The 22,906-nt window shown below is 35.0% G+C and overlaps 1 protein-coding gene across 3 annotated transcripts in view; it reads left to right on the plus strand.

Moving 5' to 3' along the window:
• The window catches only part of HACE1 (HECT domain and ankyrin repeat containing E3 ubiquitin protein ligase 1), a 94,935-nt gene that overhangs the window by 64,215 nt on the left and 7,814 nt on the right, over positions 1-22,906 (plus strand). Inside the window, exons 15-22 of one of the 3 annotated variants that reach the window (XM_067702467.1) lie at positions 362-473; positions 565-662; positions 845-932; positions 5,013-5,162; positions 5,672-5,868; positions 14,628-14,759; positions 21,293-21,391; positions 21,671-21,741. In XM_067702467.1, the coding sequence (XP_067558568.1) occupies positions 362-473; positions 565-662; positions 845-932; positions 5,013-5,162; positions 5,672-5,868; positions 14,628-14,759; positions 21,293-21,391; positions 21,671-21,741 (947 nt within the window). Of the gene's footprint in view, positions 1-361; positions 474-564; positions 663-844; positions 933-5,012; positions 5,163-5,671; positions 5,869-7,337; positions 13,485-14,627; positions 14,760-21,292; positions 21,392-21,670; positions 21,742-22,906 lie in introns of those variants that run through there. The other 2 variants (XM_067702468.1, XM_067702469.1) reach the window with 2 other exon arrangements.

A 22,906-nucleotide genomic window follows, 5' to 3' on the forward strand; every position in this document is an offset into this window, starting at 1 on the left:
CATAATTTTTCTGGATGTGGAAATTCATTCTTACAAGCCTTCTTGGGTTTAAAAGAAATTGAGAGTGTTTTCAATTGTATGTCTGATATTGAATTCTTTTTAATTTATCAAGTCTTTTCTGTTGATAATATAGGGAATAAAAAGAAATATGCTCTCTAGGTAGTCAAAGTGTTTCAGCTCAGATCTGCCTTTTTGTGAATAGTGGATGTAATGTCAGAACCTTATCTAGAACTACTTATTATAAATAAAGGTGTAAGAATGATTATTTGTAGAAAGGGCATTTAGCATGCTAGTTAAGTAAATCTGACAGTTAAGTGACTGAAATACTGCTAACATATTTCACTGTTATTTGTTGGGGTAGCCATTTAAAGATCGCTGTGAATGGTTCTATGAACATTTGCATTCAGGACAGCCAGATTCAGACATGGTGCACAGGCCAGTGAATGAAAATGATATCCTGCTAGTTCACAGAGGTATGTTTAACAAAGTGATGTGTGTGTGAGGCACAAAATACTAGTTATTGTAAATTTTAATATGTAAAATTAACCAATGCTACATATTTAGATTCCATTTTTAGGAGTAGCTGTGAAGTTGTGTCAAAAGCAAATTGTGCAAAGCTAAAGCAAGGAATTGCCGTACGGTTCCATGGGGAAGAAGGCATGGTGGGTATAAAAATAAGTGTTGTTAAGATCACTGTCTGTAAAAGATTGAAATGCCCTTCAGTAAAGTTTAATATTTAATTGATAATGGAAGAAATTTAATATAATTTTAATGTTATTATTATTTAGAAAAAATTTTCACCATATATTTCTGTTGATACTTAATCTTATTTTCTTGAACTCAGGGTCAAGGTGTTGTGCGTGAGTGGTTTGATATTCTGTCTAATGAGATAGTCAATCCTGATTATGCACTGTTTACCCAGTCAGCTGATGGTAAGTTGTACAGTCTAGATGACTTTTTCTGTGAGTTGTCACATTTTCAGACTACTTCAGTGCATTTTATCCTTTGATTCCTATACTAGCCCTGTGAGCTAGGGTGGTTGGATATTCCCTTTTCATAGAAGAGGAAATTGAAAGTCAGGGTTTTTGTTTATGTTAGCAGTTAATGAGCGGTAGGATCTTGAGTGGAACCTGACTCAGCCTAGCATTCTTTCCTCTGAACAGTTGGTTCTCAAATGCTTGTCTCAAGGACTAGTGCTGGCCTCAAGGAAGTTTTCATCAGTTCTTTGTATAAAATAAAACTAAATTTATTCAATTTAAGGATCGTCCTTTAGTCTACCTTTCTTGAGTTAAAATTTCCTTTTATAAAATCGTGCTAGTAGATGAACTTAAAAAAAATACAAGTCCATGTTGGAAAAGTTAAAATTTGCTAACCCTATTTGAGTTTCCAACTCTTAAAAGTTATTGGTCATTAAAAACAAAGTCTGGAAATCATGGTGTGTTAAATCTTAACTTATAATCTGTTTGTTTATAGTAACTTTGTTTTTAGCCCTTTTAAAAGATTAAGACTTGGTAACTAAAAAGCTCTTATTTAACCATGTAATGCAAATAAAAACATCATTGAAATGATGTTTGCTACCTACTGAATTGTCATTTGATACGCTAAATGGCAATGGTTACCACCTCATTTGTATAAGATATACCTGAGAGTTCTTTAACTTAATAAAGACTTACATCCAAGTGAAGGTGGGATTTCAGTTTTTAAATGCTTTGTTCAGTTGCTTTTATTTCCTGAAAAATTTTTCTTTCCCAATGTTTAAATTCTTCTATAAGGAGAGAGTGTCTTATTAATTGTAGTTTCCTATTGTATCCAACCAAACCAGCAGCAAATCTCCATTGAATAAGAAGGATGACTCTATGAGAGGCAAGCGGGGGTGGGCTGCAGTGATGCTAGAGAACTGCAGATATTCACCTATGTGATGGGCTCCTCAGACACATTCAGTGTATTTGAAATTATTTAGGAATATGGGACTTCCTACTTTAATTCTGTAACCTTTGATTCTTTGCTCTGAGATGAACTTAGTGTCTTTGTGATTTTACGACAAGTATGATGAGGCCCTAGTTTTTTAGGCCTAATCTTTGCAGCAAGATTTAGCATTAAAACATTGTATTTTAGATTTATTTCTTTTCTTTATAGTCACTTATTCTGAGTTGTTTATTTAGTTTCATATCTGAAAAACAGATTTGGTGTGGAATCATTAGTTGAGGTGCTTATTCTGCAAATTTATGGCAGGTAATATGATGAAGCACATAGACCATAGTTTCTGATTCGTCCTTTTTGTAAGCCATGTATGTCTTCTCTTTGGGGCTGTAATATTAATAAAATATAGATGAAATATTTTCATGTTCTTACGTTTAGTTGACAAGAAGAAAATTACATTTAGGGTTCCTAAATGTGGGGAATGTTTGGATAGACCTAATGTATGTAGTAATTTCTTTAAAACTTGCTAATTAAATTAAGATGCTTACTATAGAGCAATAGTAGTGTAGTAGAGTGGCTAAGAGTTTGGCCTTTGGCACATTCCACTGAATGTGCATCCTAGCTCTGTCCCTTTTTCTGCTATGATCTTGATCCAATAAATGTAGTATTTCTGGACCTTGATTTCCTTATTTGAATATGGTGATAACCTGTGTTTTGTAATATAGTGGGAAATCAGCTGTTGTGTAAAAATGGTTAGCCCAGTGCCTGGCACATAGAAATCAGAAATAAATATTAGATGCTATTATTGTTATTTTTTAAAAAATATTTTTAAAAATTAATTTTATTTATTCTTTTTTTTTTTTGGCTGTGTTGAGTCTTCATTGCTGCATGTGGGCTTTCTGTAGTTGAGGCGAGCAGGGGCTACTCTTCATTGTGGTGCACAGGCTTCACACTGCGGTGGCTTCTCTTGTTGCAGAGCATGGGCTCTAGGTGCGTGGGCTTCAGTAGTTGTGGCACATGGGCTCAGTAGTTGTGGTTCGCGGGCTCTAAAGCACAGGCTCAGTACTTTAGGTGCACGGGCTTAGTTGCTCCGCGGCATGTGGGATCTTCCCGGACCACGGCTCGAACCACCAAGGAAGCCCGATGCTATTATTACTATTCTGTGAAAATGATATTTTCTTATTGAATAGGGTTTTTCTGAGATGATGAAATGTCACAGTTTTATTGGTTTTGAACTTAAAACATGACATAAACTTTATATTCTATCTTAATTCACTTTCGAGCTAAAAATTATTAATTTCCTGAAGACCTTTCCCCCCGTGTGTTTCCTTTTTTTCTTTTGACTTCTCTGTATCTATTCTTTTTAATAACCCAAATTTCCCAGAAAGTACTTAGAGAAGGAATTATACACAGACCTAGGGGAGGAAATAGGTAAAAGTATTTCTGATTATTCTCAGAATATTGTATTTTTGGAATAATGGTTATGTTTGTCTTTGAAGTCTTTCTTCATCTCACAAAACTTTGTTTTGACTTTTTTTTTTTTTGGCTGTGCTGGGTCTTCGTTGTGGCATGTGGGCTCTCTAGTTGTGGTGCGTGGGCTCCAGAGCTCGCGGGCTAAGTAGTTGCGGTGGGCGGGCTCTCCAGTTGTGGCATGTGGGCTTAGTTGCCCGCAGCATGTGGGATCTTAGTTACCCCACCAGGGATCGAACCCGCGTCCCCTGCATTGGAAGACGGATTCTTAACCACTGGACCACCGGGAAGTCCCTGCTTTGACTTTTAATACCCAATCTTATATCATGACTGGGAATGAGTCTCAAAAGGTACTTAACAGTGGATGACTAGCTTCATGTGGCCCTTTTAAGTCATTCAGCCATAAGCTTCCAAATGTGTACCTTGTATCTAAGTAAACTTACTGGTCATGGCAATATAGTCCAGTGCCAGCACTGATAAATCAAAGACCAGCAAAGCACAAAGAGTTAAAATATGTATGCTCAATGGCCAAACATTTCACTTTCCAATACTTTCACTTTTCCTTTGTTTATTTATTTTTGATGCTATTTCATTAGATTTATCAGTCTTTCTTTTTGCCCAGGTGCCTAGAAGAGAAGTAGATAGCATGAACTCAGTAAATATTTGTTGAATGAATGAGAGGTAGTGGTCACACAGAAAAAATAAGGAAGGTTATTTAAAGTTGAGATCTTGGTATTAGGTTTTTCCATTGCACTATATTTTTGTTTTTGAGACTTTCTTATTGTGGTAAAATATACATAACGTAAAATTTACCATTTTAACCATTTAAAAGTGTACGCTTCAGTAGCATTAAGTACATTCACCACTATCTTATTTCCAGACTTTTTTTTCATGTAACTGGAATTACCCTCCATTGCACTAGAGTTTGGCAATAGTCAATAACTATTGCTAATGCTGTTTTTACTTTTATACCTCAGTGGTACTTATTCAAACTTGATTATTTGTCATGAGGAAAACAGTTGTACATTTAAAAATTTTAGTTATTCTCTTGTAGTGGTCAATTCCTTAAGGAGCAAAATGGTAGTGAATACCTGCTACGCTGGGCATGTATAGGTGAATGAAACAATGTCTGCCCTAATTCATAGCCTAAGTAGTTATTTCCACACTGCCTGGGAAAACGTGTGTGTGTGTGTAGGAATTTCTAGGATCTCTCTGACACCTCTTCCAACTACTTTCAGTGAAAAGTATTCTAAAATTTTCTCTCTGCACAAAGACTTATTCTGATAAGTATGTGTGAATTAATGATTAGTATTTCCAATTCCACTATTGTGTGTATGTATTTCTAGGATCTCTCTGACACCTCTTCCAACTACTTTCAGTGAAAAGTATTCTAAAATTTTCTCTCTGCACAAAGACTTATTCTGATAAATGTGTGAATTAATGATTAGTATTTCCAATTCCACTATTAAATATTCCACAAAGAACTTTCTTCGCTGAAGAACGTTTATACATAATGTAACCTTAGCTTTGCTGAAGTTGTATGTGAACTAATTTACCTGCATTGAAATGATCTCTCTTATGCATGGTCTTAAAAATAAATTATTTTGTCTTTATTTTAATAGGAACAACTTTTCAACCTAATAGCAACTCCTATGTAAATCCCGATCACTTGAACTATTTCCGGTTTGCTGGACAGATCTTGGGATTAGCTCTGAACCATAGGCAGCTGGTGAACATTTACTTCACGAGATCATTCTACAAGCACATTCTTGGTATGGCTCCATTGTTATTTCCTTAGGCATTTATTTAAAGTGTTTTTCTTATAGGCTCTAGTGAAAATTAAGTAGATAAATGGTGGCATTTTTGGTGAATAATTTTTGTTTTGATTGGAGACTGTGTATGTAAGGCATTTGGGGGCCTGAGGGAGAGAAAAAATAACCTACATTTTTGATTAAAAAAGGTTTTTTTTTTCCATTTTAGTGTGTGTATGTTTATGCTAAAAATGCATTTTAATATGAATATACTTAAGAGAATTGGCACTTTTTAAAGTTTATAATAAGTTCCTGAATAGCTGTTTCAAAGAAAGGTTACATTGTAGAAATGTAAGCTTAAATTTACAGACTTCCAAATTCAGGAATTAACATTCATTTAAATCATGCTGTGAATTGGATTATATTTTGCAGTTTTACAGAGTATCTGTAGAGGGCAGTATTTCACCATTAAACAGATAAGGAAAGGCAGAAACATTTAGAATATAACTGCTGTATGTTTGCATTTTTAGGTATTCCTGTGAATTACCAAGATGTGGCATCCATTGATCCAGAATATGCCAAAAATTTGCAGTGGATTTTAGATAATGATATTAGTGATTTGGGTCTAGAACTAACTTTTTCTGTTGAGACTGATGTGTTTGGAGCAATGGAAGAGGTGCCTTTGAAACCTGGGGGTGGAAGTATTCTTGTAACACAAAATAACAAAGTAAGTATTTGAATTTTTACCTTAGCCATTGTTTGTAACTTAGCCCTGATAGTTTGCTAATTACTCTAAGTCTCCTGGCACTAGCCAGGAAAACTTTTACTGTTAGACTTTTGTAACATTTATAACAGATAAAATATTTAAATTAACTAAACCGTCAAATACCAGACTTCGAATTATAAAGGATCATTTCATTGTTGTGTTAGATATGCTGAGGCAGTTCCTGAAGCAGCCTAGAGCATAGTTCAGTTGATTGTGTAAGTTGGGCATCTGCATATCAAAACATTTGATTAGAAATATAAACTTACATCAATATCATATTTGCACTAGATCCCTATTTCATGTTTTAGAAGTACGATATTAATAGTTCCAATAGAGAGAAGAAATCCCAGTGTTTAAACTTTGTACACACTTTTGGGATGCAGTAAATTCTACGGGACCTCTGAACTTGATCTTTTTTTAACTTTATAACTTGATTATTTTTATTTATTATTATATCTCCTGTTTGTACATATTTTTTAAAAACTTGGTGCACGTTTTAAATTACACTGTTGAAAGTTAATATTACTTTAATATATAATACAGCTTTATTTTATGTTTTGATAGATTATGTAGGAAATTGGGAGTCAGAAAATCTGGTTTTGGAATTCCAGTTCTATCACTTACCAGTAGCAACTTCTGGTAAAACAGGACTAAAACCTTTTTCCTTTCCTTTTATTGGATTATAATTCCAAGACAGCTTCAGAATCAGCTAACTTAAAAAGTATGTCCACTGAATCATTTTGTAGACTAGAGATATAGTAAAATGTAGTTTGTTTGTTTGTTTTTTTTTAAAGCCAAAAGACTTGGCTGTGTTTTAACCTCTTTGAGCCTCAGTTTTCTATTTTATGTGCTTGGGATAATAATACCTCCCATACAGAATTGGTACCAGCATTTTTTAAACTGATAAACACAACACAAAAGTTAGTTTTTATTGGATAGTTTTCTATAAAAATAGGTTCCTAGGTTTCACATATCTATAGGAATGAAGACCTAAATTAAGCTAGGTAATTTTACCTTTTGAAACTTAGATACTTTACATATTTAAAAAAAAAAGAAATTTAGTTTATGAATATAAAATCAGGACCTGAGTTTTTGTACATTTATACTTAGTAAAGTTTTAGTCTACCCTCTCGTTTTACACATGAGGACACTGAAGCCTGAAGAGTTAATGGTAAAGCTGGGGCCAAAACCCAGGTCTCCTAGTTTCAAGTATAAGGTTCTTCATCCTGTTAGTAAAAGTAATCACACTGAGGTAGATCTTACTTGATTTAATATAATGAGTCACGTTAAACTCTGGAAGATTAAAATAGTAAAATGCTTAAAATAATTTTTTGAATCTATATGAACTTGCCAGTGAATGGAAATTTTTATAAAATCTTCTAATTATTAGATTGTCCACCTCATAGTGCATTTATTATTTTATTTTACAGTGGCTACCTCCTCTCAATTAGGGGTAACGAAGTCATAAAATCTTCATTATAAGCAAGTGATTGCTTTTCATGAGAGAATCTCATACATGATTCCTATCTGTGAATACACTCTCTGGTGATTGGATTTGTCACTCCTCTCAGATATATGAAAAGTGGAAAGGCTCATTAACAATTGCATGGTAGATAGCTATATTTATACTTGTATCTCCTAACAGCCTCTCTTCCATATGACATGATTTTTGTTTAGATTTTTAAAATATGTATTTTATTCTTTTGCATTTGTGTTTTTGTATTAAAATCTAGAAAGAAGGAAGATACTTAATAAATAATAACAAATAAGAATACACTTATATTGAGGCTTGATCGTGAGTCTAGCCTGAGGCTGGAATATTGCTGTAACATGAAAGAGCTTGGATGTTTTGTTTCTAAGTTTAGCACGTTTTTATTTAACTATATTATTGACATTGTTTTGTTAATGACAGGCTAACTTTGATGATGAGGTTCAGTAATATAGAGGTAAAAGCAGTATCTCAATCATTAATATGTTAATTCTCAGCTTTTGTTTTTCTGATACAAACATTTCTCACAATAAAATGAGCCTCTCATTTTTCTAATATTACTAGTAAAGATCAAGTGTAATTGTATATCAAATTGTTGATACTTAAGCATTTAATGTTTGTGCAATAAGCAACCTGATTTTTTAAAATTAAAAATCTTTAAAAACATACTAACATCTTAAATTGATCACTTGATTTAGAATTGTTAAATTATTCAATTTACAAATAAAATTTTCAAACCGTGTTCTTTAGAGGTGTTATTGTTATATTTTAACATACATTTCTGTCATGAACTTTTTCTGTTACTCTAGGGTCAGCCTTTTACTTACTTAACTTTAGGTATAAAGTTATAATTGTCACATTTGGCATCAACGTCAGAATTTCTAAGCATATTGAAGCTTAAGTGACTTGCCAAGCATGTTAGTAAGAAAAAGTCGATGTAAGCTAATCTCCACATGGGGGAGTCATTTATTCCTAAATTTTATTGAAAGGCTTTGGTAATTGTAGACTGAAACCAAATAGATAAAATACCTTTGTTTAAAAAGAAGTATATTAATAAATACAAGTAATGTAGGCAGAACAGTATATATTCCATAATTGAAATAAAATTCTCTTTTAAATTCAATTTTATATCTGTCAATGATTTGTTTTAAAATCTAGAGGAAAAAATAAGATCACTTGGTTTCACTTTAGAAAATGGCTGAATTACCAGGAGCTGAACATTTACATTTAAATAGTATTTTCAGCATTTTTAAAAGTTTTGCTTTAACTTTCACTTTCACTTTTAAATTCTTGACCACACGATAAAATTGTGGAACCATAAAACCTTAAGTTAGGAGTGGCATATTTTTGCTAGGCCTTCAGTTCTAGCTCTTAGTACTGAAGAGTAAGCTCCATGGCTTTTAAGTGTTAACAACACTTTTACCATACTAATCATAAAGTTCATTAAGTCTGGGAGAGAACAAAATGGGGGGGGTGAGATGGGACAGATATCAGGGAATGGAGGAGGTGGCATGGAAGTTGAGTTATAGAGGAGAAGCATTAAGTGGTCAGATAGGAGTGAGGAAAGGGAGAAGGACATGTTCTGGGCTTATAGAAGGGCACAGAGATGGCAGAGCATGGTCTGTTTGGGGAACCACAGGTAGGTCAGAGTTGTAGATCTTAGCGTAGATTGCAAAGTAAATGAGTGGGAAAAGATAAGGTGGGAGAGGTAGACAGGGACCAAATTCTGAAAGACTTTGCATCCACAATTAGAAATTTGAAAATTCTGAAGGCTTAGGGATGATTGCAGATGCTGTAGAGGGCACTGACATGACTGAATTTATGTTTTTTAAGAAAAACAACACCAATCTCAACTTGGAGTATGAAAAATGGGTTGAAATGGGGCAATATTGGAGTCAGGGCAACTGATAGGTGATTGTGGCGTTGCTCTGGGGAGCATGCATGAGTGATTTTATAAGACAGTGGCAGTGAGGATGGAGAAAATGAGACATCTTTTGAGGATGTAGAATTTGTAGAACATGGTAATTAGCTGTTTGGGAAGGTGAAAAAGAAGAAGGACTCCAGGATGAGCCACTTAGGTGGATGGGCTCTAGAATGATGGGGGGTGGTGTCATTCTCCTAGTCATCAACCTCATCACATCAGTTGTATTCTCTAGTGATGATAATAGCCACTGCCTATTGAGTACTTTGTGTATATTTCATTTATTCGAGTTGTGCTCTTTATGCATTTCTCATTTACTCTAACAGCCTTTTGAGATAGTTATTTCTATTCATTCAGTGTGGGAACAGCTTTAATAATAAAAGCGTCTTACATGTATTAGGTGTTTATAATGTGCTAGGCACTGTTAAAAGTGCTTTATGTGTATTAACTTACACTTAAACAATCCTATGAGGTATAGATACCCCTTTCTACAGGTGAGGAAACTGAAGCATAGAGAGGTTAAGTAGCTTTCCTCCAAATCACAAGACTAATAAGTGGTGGTTTTGAATCCAGACAGTCTATAAATTTCAAGCCTGAGCTTGTAACTATGACACTATATTTCTTTAGAATATAGACAGTCAAATAACTGTCTAAGGGCCCAAAATTGGTAACTGGTAGACCCTCAGTTTTAATCGAGGTCTGTATGGTTGTGTAACTGCTGGGCCTCTCATATACTAAGGCACTGAATATGAACAAGGTAGCAAATACAAATTTAGTGTGTTTTCCAAATTTATGGTTAGCAAAGGGCAAGGATGGGGAGGGAGGGATAAATGAGGAGTTTGGGATTAACAGATACATACTACTATATATAAAATAAACAACAAGGACCTACTGTATAGCACAGGGAACTATACTCAATACTTGTAATACCCTATAATGGAAAAGAGTATGAAAAAGAATATATATATATACATATATATATATAACTGAATCACTTTGCTGTACATCTGAAACTAACAAAGCATTGTAAATCAACTATAGTTCAATTTAAAAATTTAGTATGTTTTCCTCCATTTCATTTTTATTTGGTTAATACCTTATATTTTATTGCTAGTTTAATTTGATTTATTTCACATACAAGCACATTTGATACCCATCCAAGTACAAAATACAAGCTTGTCTATATAGATTATTGACTTAAAGTGGATTCCTATGTGTATCTTCAGAAAAGTATACTATGAGAGATCTTTTTATTACTCTGAAAACTTTTAAAACAGTTTAGGTCTAAGGTTCTCCATATTGAGTGTATGTATGTACTTTTAGATTGGGTTTTAAATTATCTTTAGTATCTTTTTGTCAGTGAAGGAGGACATACTTTCCTCTGCATTTTAGTCGGTATATTCTAAAAATTCACTTTAAAAATCACCAAATCCGGGGCTTCTCTGGTGGCGCAGTGGTTGAGAGTCCGCCTGCCGATGCAGGGGACACGGGTTCGTGCCCCGGTCCGGGAAGATCCCACATGCCGCAAAGCGACTGGGCCTGTGAGCCATGGCCACTGGGCCTGCGTGTCCGGAGCCTGTGCTCCGCAACAGGAGAGGCCACAACAGTGAGAGGCCCATGTACCGCAAAAAAAAAAAAAAATCACCAAATCCTTGTAATGGTAACCTGAAGAGTCACTATTTTCAATGACTGAATTTGTTCTATGGAAACTGATGTAATAGGATTTTTATCAGACTATCAATCTTTATAACTAATTAGTGACCTTAAAAATAAGAATATATTGGTAAAGGATAAGTTATTGGAAAATGTTACATTGTAAAAATGTGCCTCTCTTTTTTCTTATATCTGCTTATTCCTGCAGAAGAAATCTGGTATCCTTTGAGTTTTCAGTGGAGAAATTTTCAGTGAAAACTCTTACATACCAGAGCAATAATAATCAAGTGGATAAGCCCAGGAAAGAAGCTTTTATTACTAAAGCATTTATATTCAAATGGTGAATTGAATTATGCCAGTCATAATGCCATTTTAAACTATTAATTTAAAAGTAAAACTAACTATTTCAAACAGTTTTACAAGTATGTCCAAGTTTATCAGCTTACTTGGGATAAGAACATTTTGCTTTCACTATTAAAAGTTAACTATTAGTTAAGTAAACATGATACATATATATCTCTTTCAAAAATCGTGAAAAAAATTTTCAAGAAGAAAAATAGCTTCAAAAAAAAGGTGTCAATTTTCAATGTTACCACCACTCCTCATAAGAAGATATAATTTAGATTCAAAGCCTGAAAAGAAGTTAAAATTTTAAGGAAGATTTCCAAGGGGTGATATTATTCATTGCACACATTCAGAAGACTAGGAGATAATTAAAACAAAATGTTTCTGTAACTAGACATGCAATTTAACTGGAACGTAATATCTGAAAGTTGAATCTCAATCTTAGTGTTTTTATTTTTCCCTTGGCACTTATTCTTTGCTTACCTATCTTATATCAGTTATGAGGCTCAGAGGTTGAGCTAGGAAAAAGTTGCTAAGGCTCTTTTTAATTTTGTTATCTCTATGCTGAGGCTTTGTAAGTTGAAAGCTTTCTATAAACATAACTATTTCACCAGAACAGGTACTAACTCAGATTCTTTAGTATAGTTAATTCTCCAATTTACTTCTGTGGCATCTGGTATTATCTTATGCCCTCAAAGAATTAACAGTACAACTCAGGTGGGAGCACGTATACATCTGTTGGGGATAAAAATACCCCCCACACCCAAGTTATATCATCTCTTTAAATACCTTAGAATGAAGTGGGATTTTAGGTTTCCTTTATATTTAATGTTTATTTGAACAACTCTTTATGCCAGTGTTTTGTGGACTGATTGTCATCTACATGTTGACTGTTTCCTTAGAGCATTTAAGGTATTTGATGTAGTTACTCAAGGCCATGAAGTGTGTGGATGAGTCACTTCGATGCCTTCGTAGGTGGTGGGAATGCAACCAGTGTATTTCTGTACAGTATGAACCGTCAGAATGTTAGTGTATGATAATAGTGGATGTTCATAGTAATAATTGTGTCATCAAGAACACGTTAATGTGTGTTACTCTCTCTGAGGATGTGCTCTTTAAGGAGGCAGGGAAACATTTTAGAAGCAGCTGGATTCAGATTTTTTCTCTTAAACACAGTTGTCTTTCAACTACCTGGAAAACTCTTACTTTACTAAACAACTCAGGAGACTTTGTGATGGCTTGGATTTTATTTTACTGAGAAATAATTAGACCAAGATTTGTCCGTATTTAAATTAACTTAATGTGGAGACTGGTATCTGGAGGAGCTGATTTTTCACAAATTGATATCTAATAACTGTGGGCCAGAGCTACAAAAATAAATGTGGGAAATAATATTAGAGGGGACATTAGTATATTTGTGAAATTAATTTTTAAAAATGGAATGTATGAGGAAATAATAGGAATTAATTGATAGAAAAGAGTGTGTACTATTCTGATAAATATGGAATACAATGGCAAATTAAAATAAAGTGTACTTGAGCAGTTCATGCTTCATAATTTGAGGTCTTGAATAATTATTAGTGAATAGAACCTTAAGATTATAAAAGCAAAACATCTTGAGAGAAATATATAATTATTAATGAATGAATGGAGGAGAAAAATTTTAGTATGTTCATTAAGCAGTTTAGTTAGAACAGACATCAGTTAAAAGATAATCACGTGTTAATGCTGAAATCATTGCTGGTTATTACTTGGAAGTGTGTTATATATATTATTTTTTTAGATTGGATCCTGAAAATTTAGTTTGTGTTTCTGTTTGATTGTTTGGCACACATTTCTATTTCCCTCTCTCTAGTAACTACCTGGATGTAACTTGTAGAAACTGATTAATTCCTATACAATGGAGAAAAACCTTTGGGCGGTTGGGAGTGGGATTTGGGGTGGGAGTAGATTGAATAGCAGAGACAGTAGCTTTCCCCGTGCCAGATTGCAGAAGGAGCCGTGCAGGGTTTGGGGAGAGCTGTGAGTAATCCATTGTGACAATTCTGTAGGTCTGAGATGTATGGAGAATTCATAGCCGGAATCATGTATAACTTGCTGGCTCAGTGCCTGACGTTTTTTTGGCAGGGGGAACAGAGCATCAGATTAGTGCCAAAAAAATATATATATTAAAGGAAGGGGCCTAAAATAGGTTTTCTCCCTCTGTGTTTAGAGCATTCATTCCTGGGAGGTGAGAACCATATACAGCATATTGCTTTTAACTCTAAAAGTTTCACTTAGTTGTAATTTAAAATATATGAATAATGACAATGGTAGGGTTTATGTACAGAGAGTGATGATAATTCATTTTGTTTGAGCCAAAATACATTTTTTTAGTTAAATTTTAAGAGACACTGTTCTAGATGATGGTGATGTGTATTTTAAAAGAAAATGTGTGAAAATAGGTTACCTTAACTCAGAATCAAATAGGCTACACTTAAATGAGTCTTTTTATCAGGTTCTAAGTGTGTTTTAAATGAATTTGTAGAATGTATGCATTCATCACATTATTTGTTGAACACTTACAAAGTGACAGCCTCTTTTTTAAGAGCTGAGGATATATACTGGTAAACAAAACAGAGCCCCTGCTTACAGAGAGATTACAGTCTAGTAAGAGATTTCAGTCAGAGAAACCAGGAAGTATACAGACAAGGAGGCCTGAGCAAGCTTGTGTTTGGGGGATAGAGTGAGGGAGCAAAGGGGAAAGTGGAAGGAAATGAGATGAGAGCAAGGCAGAGGCTGGGTCATTTAGGGCCTTATGGACTAGGAAAGCAGTTTGGACTTCAATCCAAGTGTCATAGGAAGTCATTGTAGGGTTTTGAGAAGGAGGGTATGTGATCTGAGTTATATATAAAAAATCTATACGTAATTTTAAAAAGTCACTCTGGTGTGGTGAAGAAGCAGTAACAGAGGCAAACAGAGGCAGCAGTGATACCAGATGTTGCAGTAATCCGGGTGAGAGATGATGACGGCTTGGACCAAGGTGCTAAAAGTGGAGGTCGTGAGACAAGGTCTGATTGAGAATGTTTTTTCAGGTAGATCTGATAGCACTTGCTGATAGAGGGTGTGAGAGAAACCTGGGTGATTGATTCTTAGGATTTTGGCCTAAACAGGTTAGTGGATGGTAGATTACTGGTTTGCTGAGGTGTATGAATATTTCTGCCAAATTAATTCTAAACCTTTACCTCTTAAATGAGAAATGATTATATCAATAGTGTCTTAAGTACGTGAAATTAAAAAGAAATCATCACAGAAACTTTTTTTTTTTAATAGGCGGAGTATGTCCAGCTTGTCACTGAACTTCGAATGACAAGAGCCATTCAGCCTCAGATTAATGCTTTTTTACAGGGCTTTCATATGTTCATTCCACCTTCCCTCATACAACTTTTTGATGAATATGAATTGGTAAGGAAAAACATCACTTCTTTTTTTAAAATTATTATTTATTTTTGGCTGTGTTGGGTCTCCGTTTTTGCGCGCGGGCTTTCTCTAGTTGCGGCGAGTGGGGGCTACTCTTTGTTGTGGTGCTCGGGCTTCTTATTGTGGTGGCTTCTCTTGTTACAGAGTGTGGACTCTAGGCGCGCAGGCTTCAGTAGTTGTGGCACATGGGCTTAATTGCTCCGCGGCATGTGGGATCTTCCTGGACCAGGGCTTAAACCCGTGTCCCCTGCATTGGCAGGCGGATTCTTAACCATTGCACTACCAGGGAAGTCCCAAACATCAGTTCTTTTGTTGTTATGCAACACAACACAAAACTCCAATTGATGTAGTTTAGAAATAATTTTGGAGCACAATGATGAATGGAATAATGTAGAAGACATTATGGTTTAATGTTGATTTTTAGGGAGGTATAAGATTTGTGATTGTGCTTCTCTTAAGGTTAATAACCAGATTAGCAATTTCTTAATGTGGAATGGAGTGAGCTGGTGATAAAGAAAAATGTAATGTATTTCCAAAGTGTTCTACATGGGAGATGTTGAAGGCCAATCTTCCCAAAAGCAATATTCACATTATTTCTAAATTTTTTGTTTGGCTGTATGAGGTAAAGGATACTGATAGTAACTTCTTGTACCTTTTATTTTTTCCAAAAATAAAAATTGACTGAGGGATTTTCTTGTATTTCTGTTATCTTCTCCAGCTTCTTGTTTCATGATGTATATAATTTTATAATTTTCCATTTTAACCATGTATGGAGTCCACTGTCTTTGCTGGCCCCTAGTCTTTAATGAATGTTTTGTTTTGCTTCTTTAATTTGCTTGCCCTTTACTGTGATCTAACAGGATTTCTGATTTTATATGAATTATGTCTGCATTTTCCCCCATTTCCTTTTTTCTCTTTTATTTTTGGTAATAAATTATTTGTAAGCTCTTTGAGTTGTCTAACTCCTTAATAAAACCACACAATATTTTAAATAGAGTACAGCTGCTTTCTTAGTTTGGAATAATAAATTTTAGATTTGGAATAAAAAAATTTTATAATTTGGAATAATAAATTTTAGATCAGTGGAAAAGTGTCCTTTGGCTTTTATTCTGTCTCATAAAGTTAGTTTCACCCTATGCCTTTCATTTTAATATATGAATAAGTACATTGGTGTGTACCGGTTAATTTTACATATACCAGTATTTTCAATTTATCACTTATAGTATGTCTTAGTATAGTAGTGGACAAAATTTGCTAAATAATGTTGAAGTCCATGGTGACTTAGTTTCACTAAATGTTAGTTTTGAGGGTTTTTTGTTGTGTTTTTACGGTTAAGATGAATGGTTTTATTTAGCATAGACTTGTCTAGTTTTTGTATAACCATAAAAGTTACTATTTTTAGTATTTAAAAATGGAGGCGTACTTATGAATTGTTAAGCAGAAAATTACATTATTTTCTGGACCTATGTATAAAAAACAAATAGCAACAACACAAATAACTGAGAAAAACTTTGCCTCATAATTTACTGATACTGAGTTTAATGAAACTTTTTATTGAACTACAATATACATGAGAAAAGTACATGCATCATAAATGTATAGCTTGATGAATTTTCACAAACTGTATACACCCATGAAACAGCACCCAGATCAAGAAACTGAGAAATCCTAACACCCCAGATCCCTCTCATGTCCTCTTCCAGTCACTCTGACCCCTCATGGGTATCCACTCTCCTGGCTTCTAATAATATAGACTAGGTTACCTGTTTTCGAACTTAATGTAAATGGAATAATCACCTAGAATATATCTGACTTCTTTAGCACAGCTTTTTGTTTGTGAGAATCATGTGTATTATTGCAAGCAGTTGTAATGTGTTCATTTTCATTGCTCTGTAGTACTTCATTGTGTTAATATACTTTTTTTTTTGGTCTTTTCTACTCTTGATGGACATTTGGTGGGTAGTTTTCAGTTTCAGGCTATTGTGTAGATTATATATCTTGGAGTGGAATTGCTGGGATTTAGGGGGTGCATTTATTCCATTAGGGTAGATACTAGCAAGTAGTTTTCCAGAGTAGTATGTCCCACCAACAGGTTATGAGAGTTCTGGGTATTCTGCATCCTAAACAGCATTTGATATTTTTCTTTTTTATTTTTACCATTCAGGTGGAATAGTAGTGGTATTTCCTGGTGATTTTAATTTGTATTTCCCTGGTATTGAGTGTGTTTTTATTGGCCATTTGTGTACTCTGTTTTTGAAGTGTTCAAGTAATTTGTCCATTTTTCTGTTGTGTTTTCTGTTTTTTGTGTTTTTTTAAACACTGATTTGTAGGAATCTTTATATATTCTTTATAGGAGTCTTTGTTAGATATATGTGTTATGAAGATCTTCTACTCTGGTGTCTTTTAACTAATAAAAGTTTTTAGTTTTAACGCAGTTCAGTTTATCACTTGTTTTTTCTCTTCCCTTTTTTTTTTAAGTGAATGGAGCTTTTTGTGTCCTGTTTAAGAAACTGTTTCTTATTCCAAGGTCATGAAAGTGTTTTCCTGTATTTTCTTCTGAAAACTTTATTCCTTTGTCTTTTACATTTAGGTTTGCTACTGGTAAGTTTTTAATTGTGGTTCTTACATTAGAAGTTAGGTCAGGATTCCTAGTCTGTCTTCTACTCTGGCTTTACTAAGTTGAGCTGATTCAGATGGTGGGATTGTTTTGGAAGAGCAGTGTTGTTGGCATGATGCTTACTTATGCAGTGATGATAATTATTATTATTAAACACTTAGTATTTGCCAGGTACTTCATGTGTATTAACTTTTAAAACCTTCACATCAGACCCCTGAGGTAACTTATTATTCCCATTTTACAGATGAGGAAAACTAGGCCAAAGAAGGTATGGGACTTGCTCATGTTCACAGAGTATGTGTTACAGCCAGACTGTGAACCCATGGTCTCTGACCACAGCCCAGTCTCTCTTCATCAGTATTGCCTCTCAGTGGCGTGAACTATATAAGTAGGACTTGGTTTTAGAACCTTTGGTGTGACTTTGTGTCTTTCGTAGGAAAGGGCTCTGCTACACTGGGATAGAAAACTTATTTTTTTAAATAAGTTTGTGCAAACATCTAAGCTAGATGTTAATCAGAGTTAAAGGATACTGGTTAGATTCTAGAGTTTTAGTGAAAAGAAGGTATCCAGTAGCATCAGTGTCCTTAACTGGATGTGTATTCATCCATTTGTGGACAGAACGCAGTCTCAAGTCAAGAGGTGATTATCAGGTTCAAAAATGGTGACAACATTTTGTGATTACTGTATCTATAACATTATTACAGTTGAGGGGTTCCTCAAATGTCTGAGGGACTGTCCTGCCATACTGTGCTGCTTATGAGTTTATCCATGGTGGTACCAGGATATTAAAACACTGAGTCATGTAAACTCTAGGTAAGCTAAGAGCTGTGAACACCTGCATGACTCAGTTCCTGACTATTAGTTTATGGGTTATATATGTTGTACCTAATTAATTCCAACAGACCAATTCAGTTATTTTGTCACTCTCCTGGTGGTCCAGTGGTTAAGATTTTGCTTTCCAATGCAGGGGGTGCAGCTAAGATCCCACATGCCTCAGGGCCAAAAAACCAAAACATAAACAGAAGCAGTATTGTAACAGATTGAACAAAGACTTTAAAAATGGTCCACATCAAAAAAATCTTAAAGTAAATAGGGGCTTCCCTGGTGGCACAGTAGTTAAAAGTCTGCCTGCCAATACAGGGGACACGGGTTCGAGCCCTAGTCTGGGAAAATCCCACATGCTGCGGAGCAGCTAAGCCCGCGAGCCACAACTACTGAAGCCCGCGCGCCCGGAGCCCGTGTTCCGCGACAAGAGAAGCCACCGCAATGAGAAGCCCGCGCACTGCAATGAAGAATAGCCCCCACTCGCCGCAACTAGAGAAAAGCTCACACGTAGCAACAAAGACCCAACACAGCCAAAAATAAAGTATATAACTTTAAAATATATATATTAAAAAAATAATAAATTATTGATTGGGATTTAAAATCTTTTTGTTATATGCATATGTACTTTGTATTGTGGACTTCCCATTTTGTCTGTTTTCAGTCAGTTTAATAACTTTTTTTGCCCAGGTGTTAAATGGGATAATAAAGATCTTTTGTCCTCTTCACAAAGTCATAACATATGATGTTCATGAAATGCTTCAAATTTCTTGAGAGAATATCCTCTCACTCATTTTTATTCACAGTTATTAACAATGAAAGCATACTTAATATTATTAAAAGCTTATCTTCAGCCTAGAAGGGAAGAGAATTAAACTCATGGGTACAAGAAACATGTAACAATCATCCATATTCCTTTTGGCAGATCTGTGTCAGGGTACTGCCAGGGAGCAGAATTTCCCCAGATGGTTCAAATAAAGAAACTTTAATGGAGGAACTTAAAGAGGCATGGGCAGGTTAAGAAGAAACAAGGTATGGTTGAGGCATCCAGAGAATAGCAACAGTGGAAAAGCCTTATCACCCCTAGAATTGAAGACAAGTGGAGGAAGTACTGTGAGGAGCCCGGTGAGAGCCTGAACCACCGGGGGCCACCAGGTGGCAGCTCTAGTTGAGGAGACATAGCTACTGCAAAGATGTACTGAAGCAGGGAGGGAGCAGAAAATGCCCTTACCTGCAGACGCCTGCCTGTTGCCCAGTGATGGAGCCCAACCTGAAACCAACAGGCAAGAGAGCCAGTCTGTGCCTCTTGGGGCATAGAATGTGCAAAGGAAGATGGAAAATGTATTTGGGGGTGATAAAATGCACCCTACCAGAATGCTTTCGTCTAGTTAAAGTATTTTATAATACTATGGCAAGGAGGACTAAAACACACCCTAGACAGGCAGTTCTCAAACTTTTTGGTCTTAGGACCCCTTAAAAGAAAAGAGTTTGTTTATGTGGTTTATAGTAATTGATACTTAACTGTATTTGAAATTCAAACAGAAATGTAAAATTTTTTATTAATTCACATAAAAATAACAATTCATTACATATTAACATAAATAAAACATTTAAGAAATTAAAACTGCATTTTCCAGAATAAAACAAAAATAGTGGGAGAAGTGGCATTGTTTTATATCTTTGCAAGTGTCTTTAATATCTGGCTTAATAGGAGAAACTGGGTTCTCATATCTGCTTCTGCTTATAATCTGTTGTGATATGTTGCTTGGTTGAACTAAATGGAGAAAATCCAGCCTCAGATACGTTGGAAAAGGGAGAACCTTGCAGACTCCTTAAATAGATCCCAGAAACACCCAAGAGTTCTGAGACACCACCTTACATTGGCCTTCATACTCTATACTAGGAGCATACTCTATACTAGGCAGGTATATATTATGAGGAATTGCTGTAGGAGAAGTGATTTTGAACCACATGGTATCTATCTCTGCAATAACAAACTCTGCTATTCTGGCTTGTCGGTGTTAAGCTTAGGCTAGTTATTACCTCACTTTACTGTGTAAACACATCCACCTGTGTAATACGGGCTGATTCAGAGATTTGGATAAGCCTTTTTCATGTTCTTTTTTCTCTTGGGGATCATGATGGTAAATACTTTTGCCATTATTAATTCATTCTTAGTTATTGGATTGATATTTTGTTTGTTTGATGATCTTCCTGGAAAAAAGAAGGATACCAAAAGTCATTAGTAGGAAAATTGCATTTTTTTTTTCACCTTGGAGAAATTTGACTTGAAAGTTGGATTGGAATTATTCCAGAATAGAGTTCTTCAAAGGCCTAAATGTGTTTTGGTTTTTTAAAAATAATAACTATTTTTATTATAATAACTCCTTTTTTTCCTAGTGATTAGGGTTTCTTGATCTTTTCCTTTGCTTAACCCAGATTTATTTAGGTCTTTGTTTTTCACTTTCATACTGAGAGTATAGTATTTTTATAGAATTTAACAAATTCATAAAATATATATAAATCAAAGATAATAATGTTCACAAAATTATTGCACATATAAACTGTTGTGGCATGTGTGTTTCTATATAAAGGTAAACTGTTATCTCATGGTTTTTTTTTTTTTTTTTTTTGTGGTACGCGGGCCTCTCACTGCTGTGGCCTCTCCCGCTGCGGAGCACAGGCTCCGGACGCACAGGCCCAGTGGCCATGGCTCACGGGCCCAGCCACTCCGCGGCATGTGGGATTCTCCCGGACCAGGGCACGAACCCATGTCCCCTGCATCGGCAGGTGGACTCTCAACCACTGCGCCACCAAGGAAGCCCTATCTCATGTTTTAATTAAATTGTATCAGTGTAGAGACATCTCCACATCTCACAATATTTGAGATTATTAGTATCAAGGGTTCTCTCTCAGGTAGTACTTGTTATTGATGACTTGCAGACACTGTTACAAAAATAAATCAGTTTTACATGGGATTAAATGTAAAAGTTTCTAATTAAGGCAAATTTACTATTTAAATGTAATCACTTTTTTTCCCCAGAGAAGACTAATGAAATATTTTGCTTCTTCCCCAAAGGAGCTACTGCTTTCTGGCATGCCAGAAATTGATGTGAGTGATTGGATAAAAAATACTGAATACACAAGTGGCTATGAAAGAGAAGATCCAGTTATTCAGGTAAAGTCTCTCCAGAGCTTAGAATGAAGTTAAGTTTTGCTATTTAATCTTGTAAGCTTTTCAGCACTATTGGATGAAAACCTACATTAATTAACAAAGTAAAGTTTTCCCCTAAATCTTCTCATGGGAATTGCATATGAGCGCTTTGTATGAAATCTTTTTTGATAAATGAGTTTCATGGAATAAAATATGCTTTATGAATATTGCATATTTCTCTGGTACTAAGAAGCCTGCAGTTGCTCTGAAATATGAGCTAAGTTTTTTATTGTTGTTTTTAAGTGGTTCTGGGAAGTTGTGGAAGATATTACTCCAGAGGAGAGAGTTCTTCTGTTGCAGTTTGTTACTGGCAGGTAAGAAGTGTTTTTATGATAATGTGGAAAGAATTTAATAGATTCCATTTCTAATGGCTTAGACATAGACAACTCAAAATGAATTATTACTCTGAATTGTCAATTTCTTACCTCCTTTTCCATTTTTTTAGATATTAAACAAAGGTTTATTTAGGCATTAAAGTTAAAACATATAGTAGTGCTCAATAAATGTTTATTTAAGGTATAAAAGATAAACTGTTCCAATCAGGACTATCAGCATGTATATTATATTTTATAACCTGGTAGTCTTTTCATTCTGCAGGTAAGTCAATGATAGTAGCCAACATTTGTTGCTGGGACAACACACACACACACGTGCACACAATACATAATAATACCCATACACAGCAGTTTTTCTCCAATTCTTATCAAACTTTAAAGTCTTAAGATTTGTGGCCTGAAAAATAATTTGTGATACCACACTTTGGAAAGTCTACTTTTGGAACCAATTAAATATCATAGATATTAGAAAACTAGATGATTTAAACCTCTTCTAACTTACAGTTCTGAAAGATGTAAAAGAAAAGGTCTGATTTTCATTCTTTTTAAAAAAAATTAATTTATTTTTTATTTATTCATTTTTGGCTGCATTGGGTCTTCATTGCTGCGCATGGGCTTTCTCTAGTTGCGGTGAGCGGGGGCTACTCTTTGTTGTGGTGCACGGGCTTCTCATTGCGGTGGCTTCTCTTATTGCGGACCACAGGCTCTAGGCATGTGGGCTCAGTAGTTGCGGCTCGCGGGCTGTAGAGCGCAGGCTAAGTAGATGTGGCGCACGGGCCTAGTTGCTCCGAGGCATGTGGGATCTTCCCAGACCAGGGCTCGAACCCGTGTACCCTGCATTGGCAGGTGGATTCTTAACCACCTCGCCACCAGGGAATTCCTGATTTTCATTCTTGATAAGTTAGAATTTCATCTGTGTCCTTCTACTTATGAAAATATAGTTTAGTCATTCCATTATAAATGTACATGGTTCTTCTAAGAAAGTTGGAACACAGAAAATTAGAAGAAATAGAAAAACTATCACCTGCCAGCAATAAGCACTGTAAATAATTTGATGTATCTTTTTCCTACCTGTTTTAAAAACATAGTGTGAATATATATCTGTCTTATATATATGTAATTTAAAGTCAACTGTTTTATTTTT

Source organism: Pseudorca crassidens, chromosome 13 (genome assembly GCF_039906515.1).
Source record: "Pseudorca crassidens isolate mPseCra1 chromosome 13, mPseCra1.hap1, whole genome shotgun sequence".
In the NCBI taxonomy this organism is placed as follows: Eukaryota; Metazoa; Chordata; class Mammalia; order Artiodactyla; family Delphinidae; genus Pseudorca; species Pseudorca crassidens.